Source organism: Rhinoraja longicauda, chromosome 33, assembly GCF_053455715.1.
Source record: "Rhinoraja longicauda isolate Sanriku21f chromosome 33, sRhiLon1.1, whole genome shotgun sequence".
In the NCBI taxonomy this organism is placed as follows: domain Eukaryota; kingdom Metazoa; phylum Chordata; class Chondrichthyes; order Rajiformes; family Arhynchobatidae; genus Rhinoraja; species Rhinoraja longicauda.
Window position 1 is genome coordinate 16,416,247 of NC_135985.1, and position 18,076 is coordinate 16,434,322.

At 44.7% G+C, this 18,076-nt stretch overlaps 1 protein-coding gene across 1 annotated transcript; it reads left to right on the forward strand.

The window, feature by feature from the left end:
- Window positions 1–9,641: 9,641 nt before the first annotated feature.
- rxfp3.3a3 (relaxin family peptide receptor 3.3a3) lies at window positions 9,642–11,353 on the forward strand. Its single transcript, XM_078427272.1, has one exon. The coding sequence runs from the start codon at window positions 9,642–9,644 to the stop codon at window positions 10,902–10,904; it is 1,263 nt and encodes a 420-aa protein (XP_078283398.1). The 3' UTR covers window positions 10,905–11,353.
- Window positions 11,354–18,076: the final 6,723 nt, after the last annotated feature.

The following is an 18,076-nucleotide window of genomic DNA, read 5'->3' on the forward strand; positions in this document are numbered from 1 at the left end:
ATAATTGTGGTATGTTGCAAGAACATAAACTGAAAAGATTTATAAAAGTGAATAATAACAATAGAGTAATAGATTTGTAATATTCCAATGGTTTAAACACCATGGTTTTAAAATTGTATCACTGGATCTAAATATTTAACCAGTGGTATCCAGTGGGATTTGAATGCGAGTGCCAGGTTCTCTAGGGTGATCAGTAGGTTTGTACCACAGGGGACACAGAGGTTATGAGGCTTGACAATGTGGAGCTAAGACCTTAGATGAGATGTTACTCAACCATGGAGGGGGTTCAATGGGACTGTGTGACCAACTCTGTTACACCAAGAACGCTCCTGATCTTAGGCTTTCTAAATAAAACTTTGTGCTTTAAAGTAAAAGTAAACAGTTGGGGCCAGGCCGGCTCATGAGAGAGACACGATCCAGCCGTCTGGAACTTGCCCCCAGAAGCATTATTATTGTTGTTATCAGTTTTTATTTTCTTACATGCAGTATGTTCTAAGCCAAGTTGGGAACCAGCGACCAACCACTAGAGGTGTGCTGGCAGGTTCACACCTCCTCAATCATCTCCACTCACTGTCCTTCACCGGGAATGGCCACCGGGCAGCCGGCTTCCTACTACAGCTGGCCGGCTTCCTACAACCACTAGCCAGTTTCCTACAACCACTGGCCGGCTTCCTACACCACTGGCCGGCTTCCTACAACCACTGGCCGGCTTCCTACACCACTGGCCGGCTTCCTACCACACCTGGCCGGTTTCCTACCACAGCTGGCCGGCTTCCTACCACAGCTGGCTGGCTTCCTACCACAACTGGCCGGCTTTCTACACCACTGGCCGGCTTCCTACCACAGTTGGCCGGCTTCCTACCACAGCTGGCCGGCTTCCTACAACCACTGGCCGGCTTCCTACAACCACTGGCTGGTTTCCTACCACAGCTGGCCGACTTCCTACAACCGCTGGACCAGCTTCCTACACCCACTGGCTGGCTCCCTACCACAGCTGGCCGGCTTCCTACACCCACTGGCTGGCTTCCTACCACAGCTGGCCGGCTTCCTACCACAGCTGGCCGGCTTCCAGACTAAAAGAACGTGCCTTTAGAAAGGAGATGATGAGGAATTTCTTTAGTCAGAGGGTGGTGAAATTGTGGAATTCATTGCTGCTGGCGACTGTGGAGGCCGTCAATGTATATTTTTAAGGCAGAGATGAACAGATTCTTGATTAGTCTGGGTGTCAGAGGTTATGGGGAGAAAGCAGGAGAATGGGGTTAGGAGGTAGAGATAGATCAGCCTTGATTGAATGGCGGAGTAGACTTGATGGGCTGAATGGCCTAATTCTACTCCTATTCCTTATGTGGTGGGTGGGCATTTTCTGGCCATCTTGTCCGCCTTTTATCTACAGACACACAAGTCAGCAAATCAACAATCAGGCACAAAGAGCACATGCAATGAATTGATTAAATGACTCATTGTTGCTTCATACATGTGTTCAGTGAAAGAGCAGGCATCCATTGTAAGAAGAATTGTAGTCTGCAGTCACCTGGAAGATCAGATTGAAGATATATGGGTTTTAGTTCTCACTGATAATAATTGATTAACATGATTCTATGAAAAAGCATTCATGTGCTGCCATAATATTCTTGCTCATTCTGTTGCAATCTCAAAAGTTTAAGAGAGGAGAATAATTATATTTTTGGGATTTCACGCTCAACAGATCCCTGCTCAGAGAATAAAGCAGATTTACCAGGAAATTGCTTGGAGCTACTTTGGATATTTTTAAGGCAGAGATGAACAGATTCTTGATTAGTATTGGTGTCAAAGGTTATGGGGAGAAGGCTGGAGAATGGGGTTGAGAGGGAAAGATAGATCAGCCATGATTGAATGGCAGAGCAGACTTGATGGGCCTAAATCTGCTCCTATAACTAATGAACTGATGAACTTCCTAAACATCCCACAACTGGCCGGCCTCCTGCCACCGCTCCACCCACATGGTTAAACTGAAGGGAAAAAATCCCTGAAGGGGGAAAATGACTGAGAAAAGTAGGATAATATGGAGCTAGTGTGAACGAAGGTCAGCATGGATTCGGTGGGCCGAAGGGCCTGTTTCCATGCTGCACCTGTAACCAAAAGCACCTCAGAAAGGACTTGGTGAACCTGTTGGAAGGGTTCAGGATCTGTGATAAAGGGTCCCGACCTGAAATGCCGCCTATCCATGTGCTCCGGAGATGCAGAGTTACTGCGGCACCTTGTGTGACTCTCCTTGAAGGGCAGCTGACCGCGGGCAAGGGCAGGGAGCGCAGCTCCAGAGATGCTGTCCGACCCGCTGAGTTACTGCGGCACCTTGTGTGACTCTCCTTGAAGGGCAGCTGACCGTGGGCAAGGGCGGGGAGCGCAGCTCCGGGACCTGGCATGCCACCAGTGGCGGCACGGAACAGTGAGGCCAATCGTCAGGCCGACACTTCCCCCCCCCCCACGACCTCAGGTCAATGGCCAGCTAACTATGAGGCTGACCGCCTGCTCCCGCCAACGCCCAGTTGGGCCGGGCCGGGCCGGGCCGTTCAGGGAGGGATGAGCACCCGAAAACCCCAAATTAAATCACATGCTGGAAAGCTGAATTTAAAACCTGAAAATGCTGGAAACTTCGCTCAGCGTGTCGGGCAGCATCTGTGGAGAGAGGGGCAGAGATCACATTTCTTTATCACAGTGTTGCAGTCAGGCAAGTTCAAGAAAGCACCTCCGACCCAGGCATCTGTCAGAGAAACGACCGCACCCAGCAACTCCCAGCTCGGCTGGAGATGTGTGAGTAGTTTAAATGATTTGTGAGTTGATGGAAACCTGATGTAAACACCTCAAGAGTCAAGATTGTTTTATTGTCTGTCCTGAAATGGAACAATGAAATTAAATTACCTCCTGAGTGTCTATTTTTTCTCTCCTTGTTTATATCATATGTGGTTTTGGGTTATGGGGAGAAGGCAGGACAATAGAGTTAGGAGGGAGACAGAGATCAGCCATGATTGAATGGCGGAGTAGACTTGATGGCCTAATTCCTCTCCTATCACCTATAACCTTTTGTGTGTTGTATCAAACGTATTTGTAGAAATTTGAAATGAAGTTATTTGATTCCAGGCTCCTGATTTGCTGTTGTTGAAATTGCAAAGTCTAGCTTCCATAAAGAGCAGAAGGGTTATAGTGTAGAAGCAAAGAACTGCAGATGCTGGATAAAACACAAAGCGCTGGAGTAACTCAGCAGGTCAGGCAGCATCCCTGGAGAACATGGATAGGTGATGTTTCAGGTCGAGACCCTTCTTCAGCCAGCTGGGACTGGACCTGAGGCATCCACAGAAAACCAATCACTTTGAGAGATTGTCTGTTTTTTCTGCTCAAACATTAGTTTTAAGTTGTGGCATTCTTAAACCATCACATTTCCTTTGCCTTATCTTTCTACTCAAGTTTATTGTCATATGCAGAAGTATATTAGAATTTTGTTTACAGCAGTATCCAGTGCACATAGCCTCAGACAATACATACAAACATAAATTAAACGTTTGAGACCAAGTTGGGCCCAAACCACTCCTGCATTGGAGCAGCTCCGGCTGCTTCCCCCGGCATCAAGCCTGGCTTTCCCGCCCCCAAGAGACAGGCGGTTGAGCCCTGTTCAACGGGCCCCAACTGTGCAGGCGCGGACGTGTTTGTTCTGCGCACGCACGGATGCGGCGGCCATCTTATGTAAGTACCAAATCAACGGAGCCCCAACTGCGCGTGCGCGGTTTTATAAACTTTAAAATGTGAATAACTTTAAGAATATAACACCAATTTCAATGAAACTTCTTCCATGGGACCACGGGACCACGGTGAGTAAGGTGGGCCTAAAATTGTTGTGCTATCATGTGCCGTTTTGGCTGTAGTTCAGGAACAAGCGAACAAACGAGAGTTTTAGTATATAGATGTAAGTTGGATATAAATTGTACAAGACTGTAAAAAGAAAGACTGAGGGACTGCAGATTCTGGAATCTTGTGTAAAAAAACATCGCTGGAGGAGCTCAATGGTTCAGGCAGCGTCTGTGGAGAGAAATGGGCAGACAATGTTTTGGAGCAGTACCCTTCTTCAGACTAAGTCAGGCTGAGGAAGGATCCTGGCCCGTACCATTGTCTGTCTATTTCCCTCCACAGATACCTGACCCGCTGTGCTTCTTTGGCTATTTGTTATTTTTACTAGTGAAAAGAAAAAGACTATGCCAAAAAAAAGACATTAGTGCAAAACACAATTAGAAAACAAGACCATGGTAGTGTAAGAGGGGGTTGTAGTGTTCCATTACTGCAGTAGAATTGGACAAAGGTTTTGCAGGTCGGTTCAAAAATGTAGCTGTTTTGAACCTGTGGTGTGGGACTTCAAGCATTTGTACCTTCTGCTCGATGGTGGCAGCGAGAAGATGGTGGGGATCCTTGATGATAGATGCCGTCTTCTTGAAGCAGCTACTCATGCACATGTTTTGATGGGGAGAGGGCTGTGCGTGTGATGAACTGGACTGGGTCCACCACTCTCTGCAACCTCGACTATAATGAAAAGTAAATTCCTGGAACCAGTTATTTTAAAAGAATGTTTCTCCATCGGACTTTACTATAACGGACTCCTGGTGAATTATCTCATGCTTGACCGATGTCATTTATTTTATTGCTGAAGTTTATTTTATTTTGCTAGCAGTAAGCTTCATATCCTATTACATGTGACATCCCACCTCTAAAGTAAAATCTAAAACAGTTTACTTTCTGGTAAGTTGAAAAAAACATCTGGGAAGTTAAACAAAATGAGCATTTTTAATGATGTATCAGATTGGTCTGAAAAAGAAGACAGATCTAATTAATTTATATTTTCTTTTTCAATTATGTCCTTTTAAAATTGTATTTAAAAATTTCAGCATGTCAATCCATGTCAGTCTCTGCAGCTGTTCTAAGGTTATTGATTTTGGAGAATATATAACTACCGTGGTATTCAGAATCTTTCAACATTGTCCGAGCTCTCTAAGTGCGATTGCATTTCTTTTCCTCCCCTTTCTGTACTCACCTTTGACTCAATCATTGTATCCACCATTCTTCTCTAGTTTTTAATTCTCATCATCCGGGCTATTACTAATTCAGTTATAGCTTCCTTTTACTCTGAGTCAAAGAGTTGTAGCCTCATCTACCCACATTAGCATCTTAGCAACAAAACCGCTTTTCCACTTTCACCGCCTTAACTTACTTTTCTATTTCCTTTCACGTCTCCTGGATAATAGAAATAAAATAACAGTAATTTCTGCAGTGCTATTGAAGAATGCAGGGTGTACTTAAGCATTTTACACTCAATTAAGCAATTTTTACTTGTGGTCTTTGTTAGACAAGACAGCAGCGAATTGCCATGAAGAGCTGTGTGATATGCAATTAATATTTTTGTGGTGTTGGTTGAGGGACAAATAATAGTTAGGTTAATGAAATTAACGGCTTCTTCTTGAGGATAGCACGGAGATCTTTCCCCAAGACAGTAGAATGCAAACATAATCTGAGAGGCAGATTGGGATTTGATCTGATGATCACACACAGCACAGTATATCCACATGTGTGGTTGTACTCTGTTTTAATTTGGGGTTCAAGTTGATGTGGGACTGTGAAGCCATTAGTCTTTGACTCAAAGGTAAAGTTAAGCCACAACTAACATTTCAGTTCATTGTAAAAGTCGCAGATAGAAAATCCATTTGTCAATGCTAAATTATAGGTTACCCTCCAGTACAAGAACAATGCTCTGAGAGTTACTGAGAATGCAGAACAATTGATTTCCAAGCTTTGTGTGAAATGAAAATGGGAGACGATTGAAAGAAATTCTGTTTCTAAACATTATCAATTTAATTTGTACTGTTGTGCAATTTCTGAACGTGCAATAATCTGACATATTGAAAGTGGGTGTTTTTAATAAACATCTTAAATCAAAGTGAGAGGTTAATGATACTGGGACTGCAAGTGGAGAAATAACAATCAGTGCCGTGAACAAATATTTTCAAGTTACAAACCAACTTTATAAATTGAATATGTGTAGTGAAACAATATAAATGGGATTAGAAATGTTTAACTGTGAGGAAAACATTACATACAAAAACAGAAAATGTTGGAAATTCCCAACAGATCAGGAAGCATTTGTGAAGAGAGAAACAGAGTTATTGTTTCCAGTCCAAACATCCTTTGTTAGAACCTATTAAGTAGGATTGGGTTATTTTCTATGGAAGAGAGGAGCCTAGACAGAGAGATATATAAAGTCATGAGGCATCTGGACAGAATAGAGCTATAGGATTTATCTATTTGGTATGGGGAGAAGGCAGGAATGGGGTACTGATTGAGAATGATCAGCCATGATCACATTGAATGGCGGTGCTGGCTCGAAGAGCCGAATGGCCTCCTCCTGCACCTATTGTCTATTGTCTATTGTCTATTTTGTTTCGCAGAGAAGTCAGAAATTCCACCAAATATTCTTATACCAATTACTTTACATAGGGAATTAAAGCAATTGTGACAAAGATTCTTGGTGAGATGTTGGGGAGAGGAAATTTCACCCAGTGAGTAATAGTGGTCAGGAAGCCATCCCCTGAAATGGTGGTAGAGACAGAAATTCTCAGTAATTTCGGTTTACTTGGATATGTATTTGACGAGCTGTGACCTGCAAACTGTGGACCTTCAGGGAGGGATGTTAAGCTAGAAAGTTGGTTGCCCTTGCAAGTATTTTTAAAGCCCACTATTTGAAAGAAGAATAAGGAAGATGACCTGGCCAATATTTAGCCCTGATCCAACTCCAAAAGAAAGAGAGGTTGTCTGGACATTATCTGTTTGCCACTTGTGGGATCTTGCTATGCACACATTATATGTGCAGGACTTTTGAAGGTGACCACACTTCAGAAGTTCAGCGCAGATTGTAAAGTGTTCTGGAGTCTCCTGGGCGCAGGGGAAGTGATATAGAATTGCGAGGCTTCCCTTTTTCAATTTTTTTTAAATCTGAGGCAAATGACATGAAAACATGACAATTGGTGGAATTCAAGAGATACAAGTCAACCCTGTTCGTATCTAATCCTGGCTGTTGTTGTTGACTAATTATATCAATGAAGCTCATTGTATTAATTGATCGATTTGTTAAATCCAGAGCTGAGGTGAGGAAATTCTCAATGTAAACCTTGGGATTCATGACTCCAAAGCTTGCCATGTCACGGTGGTCATCTCTTGTCCACTCAAGTTATTCAGCCAGCATGACACCATCTACCCATCAATCCTTCCTCTCCTCTGCAGGAACCACCCATGGCTTCGCAAGTCAATCTTCCCCCTCCCCCCTCGCCCCTTTGTACTGCCCCTCCCCCCTTTACACTCTGTCCTGATGCATGATCTCCACCCAATACGTCGACGATCTCCCTGCCTCCACAGATGACCCTCCCAACCCGCTGAGCTCCACTTGGCGTTTGCTTTTTGATTCGCAATGTCTTCTTCAATATGAGGAGTTGGAAATCGGCCTGTTATCCCAGTTGCCCACCCATCGCCTCGGGCTTGTGGACTTGTTCACAGCGTCAGAGATGATCGACATGATCCCCAAACTCCCACAGGGAAATTTCCAACCTCCAAATCACTCGCCAGCCTTCACTAAGAACTGTATTTGTCGGTCAATGGGCACACGTGTCTGGAATCTCCCCCGACCCCGGCGGGTGTCAATAAAACAAGTCTGAAGAAGGGTCTCGACCCGAAACGTCACCCATTCCTTCTCTCCTGACCTGCTGAGTTACTCCAGCATTTTGTGAATAAAAAACTGTCAATAAAACAAGATCTACACATCGGCGCAGAGGCCGGTTAACACCCACAGATTATTTTACATTCTCCGCTGCTGCTGCTGCTGCAGTTCATGAACGAAGCAAATCTGTTCGCAACTGCCCGAGAACAAAAGGAAACTCGAATTGTCACTGAATCGGATGTTGAATATGTAGGAAAATAACTACAGATCCTGGTTCAAATCGAAGGTAGACACAAAATGCTGGAGTAACTCAACGGGTCAGCCTGACACGCTGAGTTATTCCAGCATTTTGTGTCTACCTTCGGATGTTGAATATATTGAACATTGCCTTAATAGAATTCCTTAATTATGGTTTTATAGGAATGCCATAGAACAATAATCCGCCCCAGGTCCGGAGAATAACTCGTCCCTCGGGATCTACAAGAATATTAGCTGGATTTTCGTTGGGTGCCCCTCTCCGTGGTGATCATTGCAGATTACGCTGATGACAATCAGTCTGTCCAGTCTGGAATGTCACCTGTGTCAATCTATCGCTGCACGGCCGCTCTCTGTTTCTGTTTATCAAACAACCTCCTGTCGTTTTCCAAAGTGCAGAAACACTCAACACGGACACTTGACTTCGGTTTCGCATTAAACTCACATTTCCTGTTTTTAACCACAGTGTTACAAAAAGCAAGCTGGAGTTACATTCATATTTTGGAGTTTAAGAGGAGGTGCCCGCAGCCACGGCGAGGAGTCGGGCAAACGGGTTCCCCTTTCCCACCAACGGAAACAATAGACAATAGGTGCAGGAGGAGGCCATTCGGCCCCTCGAGCCAGCACCGCCATTCAATGTGATCATGGCTGATCATTCTCAATCAGTACCCCGTTCCTGCCTTCTCCCCATACCCCCTGACTCCGCTATCCTTAAGAGCTCTATCCAGCTCTCTCTTGAATGCTGAAACAGCATGATCTTGGTTCAAATCGAAGGTAGAGGAATCTCCGACATCGCACTTGCTCGGGGCGGGGATGGACTGGCTGGTCTGAGGGGGGAGATCTCGCTGAGAAACTCCCCGTGATGATCATCCCTCCGCCCGGAGATAGACATGAAATGCTGGAGTAACTCAGCGGGACAGGCAGCATCTCTGGATGGAAGGAATGGGTGACGTTTCGGGTCCAGACCCTTCTTCAGACTGGGGGTCGCTCTGAGTCTGAAGAAGGGTCTCGACTCAAAACGTCACCCATTCCTATCCAGAGATGCTGCCTGTCCCGCTGAGTTACTCCAGCATTTTTGTGCCTATCCTCGGTGTAAACCGGCATCTGCAGTTCCTTCCTGCACACCCTTCCTACGTCTGATCCCGGTCAGGTCGGGACCCTCGACACACAAGAGCCCTTCCCCTCCCGCTCTCCTCCTGCTTCGACCCTGGAATACCCGCGGTTCCCACTCCCACGTTTATTAAGTATTTGTACAAACTAAACAACTGGAAATAAACACACCGCATGCGCAAAAATCCAGAGCTTTATTTTTAATCTCCCCTGAATTTGCAAAGATATTCCCCCCCCCCCCCCCCCCCTCCAGACCGAAGACATCGTTGTTCAGCACCCTGGACAGCGTGGAGGGGCGACAACCCCCGCCCTCTGCCGCCTGATGGACTTGTCCAAGGGCCGCTTGCTGCCCGGCGCCGTCCAAGGGGAGGCCAATGGGAGAGGGGAGGGGGCGGGCGGTCCAGGTTGACTTGATTCAAACCGGAGATCCATTCGCCTTGTCTTCAGAGGACAAGATAGGCAACTGGCGTCCAGGGGGCTCAGTCGCAAGGGCTACAACAACGCCGCACACCGGACTGGCAGCTGCAATTGCCGAGAGAAAAAAGTTCATTGCATGTACTTTTTAAAAGGATTTTGTTTGGCGCTGGCTCCCGGGTTGTTTACAATCTCATTGGTAAGTCCGGCGCCACTCGAATGCAGCAAGTTGGAAGAGATGGACGACTTGATGTTGCGGATTTACAACTCCAGCCAGAACTGCAGCCTGTATGGGATGGATCTCCACGGGGACGGTTCCCCCGCGTTGAGAATAATCATCTCCATCACCTACTCGATGGTTTGCGCCGTCGGTCTTGTGGGTAACTTGCTGGTCTTTCTCCTGATGAAGGCGAAGCCAGGGCGCTGCAAATCCACCATCTGCGTCTTCATTCTCAACCTGGCGGTGACCGACTTCCAGTTCGTCATGACCCTGCCCTTCTGGGCGGTGGACACGGCTCTGGACTTCAGCTGGCCCTTCGGGGATGCCATGTGTAGGATCATCCTGTCAGTCACTGTCATGAACATGTACGCTGGCGTTTTCTTCCTGACAGCATTGGGCATTGCCCGCTACTGGTCGGTGGCGTCGGCTCTGAAGGCCAGGAGTAGCCGGCTGCCATGCTCGGTCAAGTGGATCAGTGCCCTCCTCTGGACCGCCGCCGCCCTGGCCACACTACCCACTGCAATCTTCTCCGCTGTCAGCACCACTGCCGGCGAGAACCTCTGTCTGCTAGACTTCCCCGACGATGGCCAATACTGGCTCGCACTCTACCACATCCAGAAGATCGTCCTGGCTTTTGTTCTGCCCATGGTCATCCTGTCGGTCTGTTATCTGCTCCTGCTCAAGTTCTTGAGACAACAACACATGGGCAACAAAAACACCCGGAGAAAGTCGACAGTAACCAGGTCCATCACCATCATTATGCTCGCCTTCTTCCTCTGCTGGCTACCCAACCACATCATCACATTTTGGGGCGTTTTGGTGAAGCTCAACGTGATACCTTGGGACAAGACCTACTATTACATGCAGTCCTACGCTTTCCCGGTCACCGTGTGCCTGGCGCACACAAACAGCTGCCTCAACCCAGTTCTCTACTGCTTAACGAGGAGAGAGTTCAGGAAATCTTTCAAAGAGATCTTCTGGAAGATATCTACGCCGGCTTGGACGCACAAGGTAGCAATACGACCCTGCTCCAGCCCATTAAACAATCGGGAACCCACGCTTATGGAGGTCGGAATGCATTTGAACATTATTGAGATCGCGCATTGCAGCCGAGACTGCGATTCTAACAGTCGGTGTGAAAACGGTCCCTCCAACTGCAACACGCGGACAAACCCCAATTAACCGACTGTCTTGTGAGACTGATAGGGAAGGTATCGGGATTGTGGTGACGGCGAATAACAACTGGATAAATCCGATGTAGAATAACCATCTATGAAAGCCCTTCTTCAATCGAAAATGTGTGATTAAATGCAGAACCACGATGGGTTTAGATTGATGTTGATCTCTTTCCCTCTCACTTTAGAGACTGTAAAATCGAAGCTCCGTGCAATGTTTTAGAAGTTGCAATTTGTTCCTTAAACAAATTAGGCAACGTGTGATCATCACATTCATTAGTCTAAGGGGTACGAGGGAATAACTACATCGCTTTCACTTCACGTAGATCAAGGGTGGAAGGGAAATCGGACCGCCTCACCCCGGGCAGCCCCGGCTCAGATGTCCATTGCCTGTGAATGTCATTGTGAAGGGGGTGACCTTGCACCCAGACCCTCTCACCACACCGCCTTGTTTCGTTCCCATGTTGAGAAAGTGAATCATGAAGAAATATAAAGTCCTCTTGAATTGTTAATAAATACACCTATTCACGCTGCAATTATGTTGTAGAGTGTTTATTTCTTTAAAACGTATGAAGTATTTCAATTTATTTCACTAACCTTTGATTTAATTCAATAATTGTTTCCATGGGACTTTCGAGTTTAATATCGTGCAAGTCGGTTCAACGATCATCGCTGACTTGTCATTAGCACGACAACCCCTATTAATATTTGACAAACAGTTTTACAACTGCTTATTAAGCAAACAGTTTATTAATTGTTAAAAATAATTAAGTGGAACAGATTCCCCCCCTACTTTGGTGTACTATTGTAATGATATGAAATGAAACTTCCGAAGCTGAGAATTAACTTGAACAATTATGACGACTCTCACAATTTTGGCTATGATGCGAATTCTAAGTTACATTTTCTATAATTGAACCTATGATTTGGATCTGGGTGAATATTTGGTCCATTCTAAAAAATTACATCATACTACGTTAATAGATTATTTTTCTATCTAAGATTTATTTTCTAAAAATCTATTGAAGTGCTATGACCCCCCTCTCCCCCTCCTAAACCTATTAATCAAGTTTGCGGAGACAGGTAAGCAAGTTCCGAGCATACGAGATACTTGATGGTCGGCATGGATGTGATCAGAAGTTTCTGCCGCTGTGCTCTATTTCTACAATTATTAACAATCCTGATGCAGGTATCGACCCGAAACATCAGCTATCTCTTTGCCTGCACAGATGCTGCTGTGAGGGCCCCCTAGCGGCGACAGATCGAACAGATAACCATCTTTCTGTATAAGAAAATAACTGCAGATGCTGGTACAAATCGATTTATTCACAAAATGCTGGAGTAACTCAGCAGGTCAGGCAGCATCTCGGGAGAGAAGGAATGGGTGACGTTTCGGGTCGAGACCCTTCTTCAGACCATCTTTCTGCCTCACTTAATTTTTTTTTAAATCTTTACTTCACACTTAATATACTTAACACTTTAACATTTTGCAACATTTTGATAACATATTGCTGCGGCCCCCTGTGTTCTGATAAGGTTGCAAATAAATGGAAAACGTGTAAAGAAGGAGATTTGCAAGAACCAAGCACGAACTGGCAAGTGGTAACAACCAGGAGTAATGCCACACTTTGTCGCTCTGATAAAGATAATGCTGTAGAGCTGAGGAAGTAGATGTCCTTACAGTTATATGGGAATTTGATTGAGTAATGTAGAAAAGTTCACGAAGGAAACCAAAACAATGAGCCATAAATATAAGGAGCTTGTTTCTGGGTTGGGACTTTTCTTCAGACAGGTAGAGTCGAGGGGAGATGGAAAGAGGCGAGGAGAAGTGCTGGGACAACAGGTAGTGATAGGTGGATGCAGGTGATGAAGGATGTGTGAGGTGGAGGAAAGATAGATGGAGATAGAAACCAAGGCTGGAGATGGAGGACAAATGGTACAAATGGTGGAATCTGATAAGAAAGGAAGGTAGGAAGGTAATGTAGAAAGTACATGCTATTCCTCCCCCTAGTTCTACATTTCACTCACATCTTCATTCCTGATCAGATTTCACCATTTGCACCACTTGCTATTAGCTACCACCTCACTAGTTGATCAGTCTAAAGAAGGGTCATAATCCGACATGTTGTCCGTTCATTTCCTTCCACAGATGCTGCTTGGCCAGCTGACTTCCTCTAGTCGTTGGCTTTTCCTCAAGGTACCAGCATCTTCAGTCCCTTGTGTCTCCATACAAGAATCTCACTCACTCAGGAAGGAAGAAATCCATTCTTCTAGTTGCCATGTTATAGAATAGAGGCATTGGAGAGGGTGCAGAGAATGCTTGTTGGGATACAAAGGCATACAGATTAGGACTTCTTTCAGGAAAGAAGGGTGAGGGCTGGTGTAAAAGAGTTTGCAGTGTTGAAAGGTGTTGACAAAGTAGATTGAATAGAAAGAGTGTTTCCACTCGTGAGGGAGAACATAACCAGTTCATCAATATCAATTAGTCCCCAAGAATTCCAATAGGAAATTCAGAAGAAACCTCTTTACCAAAGAGTGTGCAGAATGTAAATCAATTAGCAAAAATTAAAATATATAAATAAAACCCTGCAGATGCTGGAAACCTGAAATAAAACAGAAACATGGCAAATCAGACAGCATCTGGTAAAAGTGGGATCAGATTCATAACCTGAATCAGAAACAGCCTTATCAGATTCCACCATTTGAACCCAATTGTCTTCTCCACCTCCAGTAAAAGTGAAACAGTGAACAATCCAGATCTGTGGCCCTTCATGAGAACAGTGGAGCTGGGATGATGAATGTGGAACCCTCTCCTTCAGGGAGTGGTTGAAGTTAATATTACAGATATAATGAAACGGGGGCTTGAGAAGCAGATGAGGGAGAGGGAATAGAAGATCACCTACTAGTTTTACATGAGGATGTGATGAGGCTCAGGTGAAACATTAACGTTGTCACGGACTGGTTGGGTCAAACGGCCTACCTAATGCCACATTTGTTTTGCAATGGTTTGTAAATCTAACAGGGAATTTGGGAGAAATACCTTGAGGCAGAGTGGTGAGAATGTGAGATTCACTCCCATGGGGAGATGTTGAGATGAACCCCATGGGTGCATTTAAGTGGGAGCTACATAAGTGCATGATGGAGACACATTATGGGCAGTATAATGGTGTTGCTGGTAGAGTCACTGCTGCACAGCGCTAGAGATTAGGGTTCAATCCTGACCTCGAGCGTTGTTTGTGTGGAGTTCGTAGATTCTCCCTGTGACCATTGGGTTGTCCTATGCACAACATGGACATGTGGGTCAGTATGTTAATTAGTCAGTATGTAATTCTCCTAGTCTGTAGGTGAAAGATGTGAGTATCTCAGCAGTAGTTAATAACAATGTGGGAAGATTAAAATTGGATTTTGTATAGAATTAGTGCTAGTGGTCAGAATGGCTTCAGCGAGCAAAAGGACCTGTTTCTGCACTGTATCTCTACATTGTGTCTCTACACACACTACAGGGATGGAAGGATGGGCCAGAGCAAGTCTGTTTGTGAAAACAAAGCACAGATGCTAGGAAATACTCAGCAGGTCATCCAACATCCATAGAAACAGAGTCACCAGCATGTCCGTGACCTGTGCTGAGAAAAAAAGTAGAATGAAGCAGTTCTTAAGTCAGTTCAGAGATAGGAAAATAGCAAAGGTCTGTGACAGGATTGAAGGCAGATGAGATCAAATGGCAAAACAAGTGAGGTTGTATTAAAAGGCAAGTAAACATTATCAAAGCTTGTCACCCCCTAGTCGTTCCTTGTTCTCCCTGTTGCCATTCAGTAGAAGGTATAGAAGCTTGAAAGCATGTACCTCCAGACTGATAAACAGCTTCTTTCCTTCTGTTGTGTGGCTTCTGATGGGATACTGCCTGATTCACCTCCACCCCATTGTGGGCATTGGACTTTGTCCATGGAATTGATTGTCGACGATACTGAGAACCGTATTCTGCTCTCTGTATCTTCCCCTCTGCTTTATCTATTGTACGAGTTTGACTAGGGCGGCACGGTAGCACAGCGGTAGAGTTGCTGCTTTACAGCGAATGCAGCGCCGGAGACTCAGGTTCGATCCTGACTACGGGTGCTGCACTGTATGGAGTTTGTACGTTCTCCCCGTGACCTGCGTGGGTTTTCTCCGAGATCTGCGGTTTCCTCCCACACTCCAAAGACGTACAGGTATGTAGGTTAATTGGCTGGGTAAATGTAAAAATTGTCCCTAGTGGGTGTAGGATAGTGTTAATGTGCGGGGATCGCTGGGCGGCACGGACTTGGTGGGCCGAAAAGGCCTGTTTCCGGCTGTATATATATGATGATATGACTTTATTGTATTTATGTACAGTATATTTGATTTGCTTGGATAGCTTGAAAAACAAAGCTTTTAACTTTACCTCAGTACAGGTGACAATAATAAAACGAAACCTAAACATATACCTAAAGAGCAAGGTCACAGCTCATTAAATGGTCAAAGTGGCTCAAGACTAAAACATCTCCTCTTGCTCCAATATTCCCATCTGTTCCTCCATAAAACAAAGACTTTTGTTTCTATTTCCCTTTCCAACAAATAGTTTTACACGTCTCACGGCCAAATTACTGCTGCCACTCTTCTGCCACTTTTGCAAACCTCTCTTTACCCTCTTGATCTGATAACCCTCCGTACCATTTGCCAACTCTCTTGTCATCTAGTTACAATATGCATTCTCTAATATTTATTTCATAAATTATTAGCGTAACTAGAGAAAAAAATAGATCTGCAAAGATTCTTTGGGCATGAAATATTAAGCAGAAGATTTCAGATGGCATCACCAACTGAGGATTAATAACAAAAAGAATTCATCCATCATTGAAACTAAAGCAAATTGAAAAATTTGGTGCATCTGCAACTCACCGCTGAGCAACGACTGCAATGGACCTTTCTGGCCAGCTGCAGCTGGGGACTTTGAAAATGGAGCAAAAAGCTGGTGACTCTTGCATGTGGACTCAGTGGGCTGTTTCTATGCATTCTGTACTTCATCATGGATTATACTTTATTATGGCGATAATTTAACTGATCTGTATGCTAAAAAAAGAATTTCACTGATAATAAAGAACCATTGAACATTTGAACCATTGAACTACCGGTTAGTGAGTAGTCAATTGACCAAGTTTGTACCTTAGACATTTGACATTGTTACGCCTGAGGGTTATTGTGAATTGTAGTGTAGAAGCATCAACCCAGTCTTTGCTGTGCTATGGTTGAGTCAAGATTGAAAAGGGTATCAGGTTCAGTTGAAGGATTCACTTTTCATCATATTTAATAGATTCCTGATACCCCCCCCCCACTATTTTATCATCACAAAACCGATTTGTCTTTTTGTTCATGCCATATACTGTTCATGCATCCTTTCTGACCTAAATTATTTCCTGATTCTCAAATCCTATGTTTTTCCTACTTATAAAACTCTCAGAATCATAGAGGTATATAGCAGGGAAATTGGCCTTTTGCCCACCTTGTCCATGCCAGCCAAGATGACTAGACTCATTTGCCTTTCTGAGATATTCGTAGTCCTCTAACTTTATCACTTGAGCATCCCAAATGTATTAATTCCCATTTAAGGCCATTCAGTCCCTCTCATTCAACTTCATCTCACCTTGCGTCATATCTTTCTACTCCTAGCTCCCTTGTATGTATCAAGATTCCCTTTAAATGCATCTATTTCACTCTAATTTGTAATTGGAACATCTCAAACTAATTCCTTGATGACCATCTTCTATTTTTGTCTTTAATTCAGTCCTACCCTCGGAATTAGAACATTGTTGCTATGCTTACATCATGCTTTGGTCAGGATGCATTGGGAGAATTGTGTATAGTTCCAGTCACTGCTTTATAGGAAGGATGTGGAGGCTTTGGAGAGAGTACAGGAGAGGTTCACCAGGAGGTTGCCCGGATTAGAGTATTAGCTACCAGGAGAGGTTGGACTAACGTAGATTGGTTGCTCTGGAGCATTGGAGGCTGAGGAGAGACTTGACAGAAGTATATAAAATTGTGAGATACATAGATAATGTAGATGGTCAGTCATTATCCCAGGGTGGACATGTCAAATACTAGAGGTCATAGTTTGAAGGGGAGCGGGAGAATGTTTAAAGGAGATTTACCAGGCAAGTTTTTTTAAGCAGAGTGTGGCAAATGCCTGGAACATGCTACAAGGGGAAGTAATGGAGGGAGAGGGTAGGCCTGAAGATGTCCTGGTTGGGTTGCTCCTGGGCCTGGCCAAACTGGCCATCAGCGACTCACGGCGCCAGGCGGAAGAGGGCTGTGCCCGAGCCAGCTGCCTACCCCTTTTCTGGGGTTACATCCGCGCCCGGGTGGCGTTGGAGAGGGACTGTGCGCTGTCCACGGGCACCCTGGAGGATTTCCGGGACCGCTGGGCACCGCGGGGGATTGGATGTATCCTGGATGGAGATTGTAATATAATTGTATAATAGTTTCAATTGGTATATTTGTTTGTATAGTATTCTGGTGGTGGGTTCTGTTTTGGTTTTATTGTATTGTATATATTATTTTAATATTTGAATAAATATTTTTTATTTATATATTTAAAAAAGGGGAAGTAATGGAAGCAGACGTGATATAAGAAGCAATTGGACAGACACATGAACAGGCTGTGAAGAGAGGGATGCGACCATGTGCAAGAAGTTGTGTAGTTTACATTGACACATTGGCATCATGGAGAAAAGCAAAGTTGATCTGAAATATTAACTCTGTTTCTCACACCAAAGATATTGCGTGACCTGTTGAGTGTTTCCAGGATTTTGCTTTTATTTCAGATTTTCAGCCTCTGCAGGTTTTTATTTGCAGTCACGCACGCACTTGCTGTTCTTCCGGGACCACATCCAAGCTGATCAGATTGCAGAAGGGTTCCGACCCGAAATGTCACCTATCCATGTTCTCCAGAGACGCGGTCTGACCCTGACTCCGATGCTGCTGAGTTACTCCAGCACTTTGTGTCTTTTAAAAAAAAAAAAAGATAGCATCAGCAGTTCCTTGTGGAGGAGGGAACTGCGGATGCCGGTTTAAGCCGGCAAGTTTGTACCTTAGACATTTGACATTGTTACGCCTGAGGGTTATTGTGAATTGTAGTGTAGAAGCATCAACCCAGTCTTTGCTGTGCTA

Excerpts from the sequence above, each read along its gene's own strand:
- rxfp3.3a3 (XM_078427272.1), top strand. The coding sequence starts at position 9,642 with ATGTACTTTTTAAAAGGATTTTGTTTGGCGCTGGCTCCCGGGTTGTTT.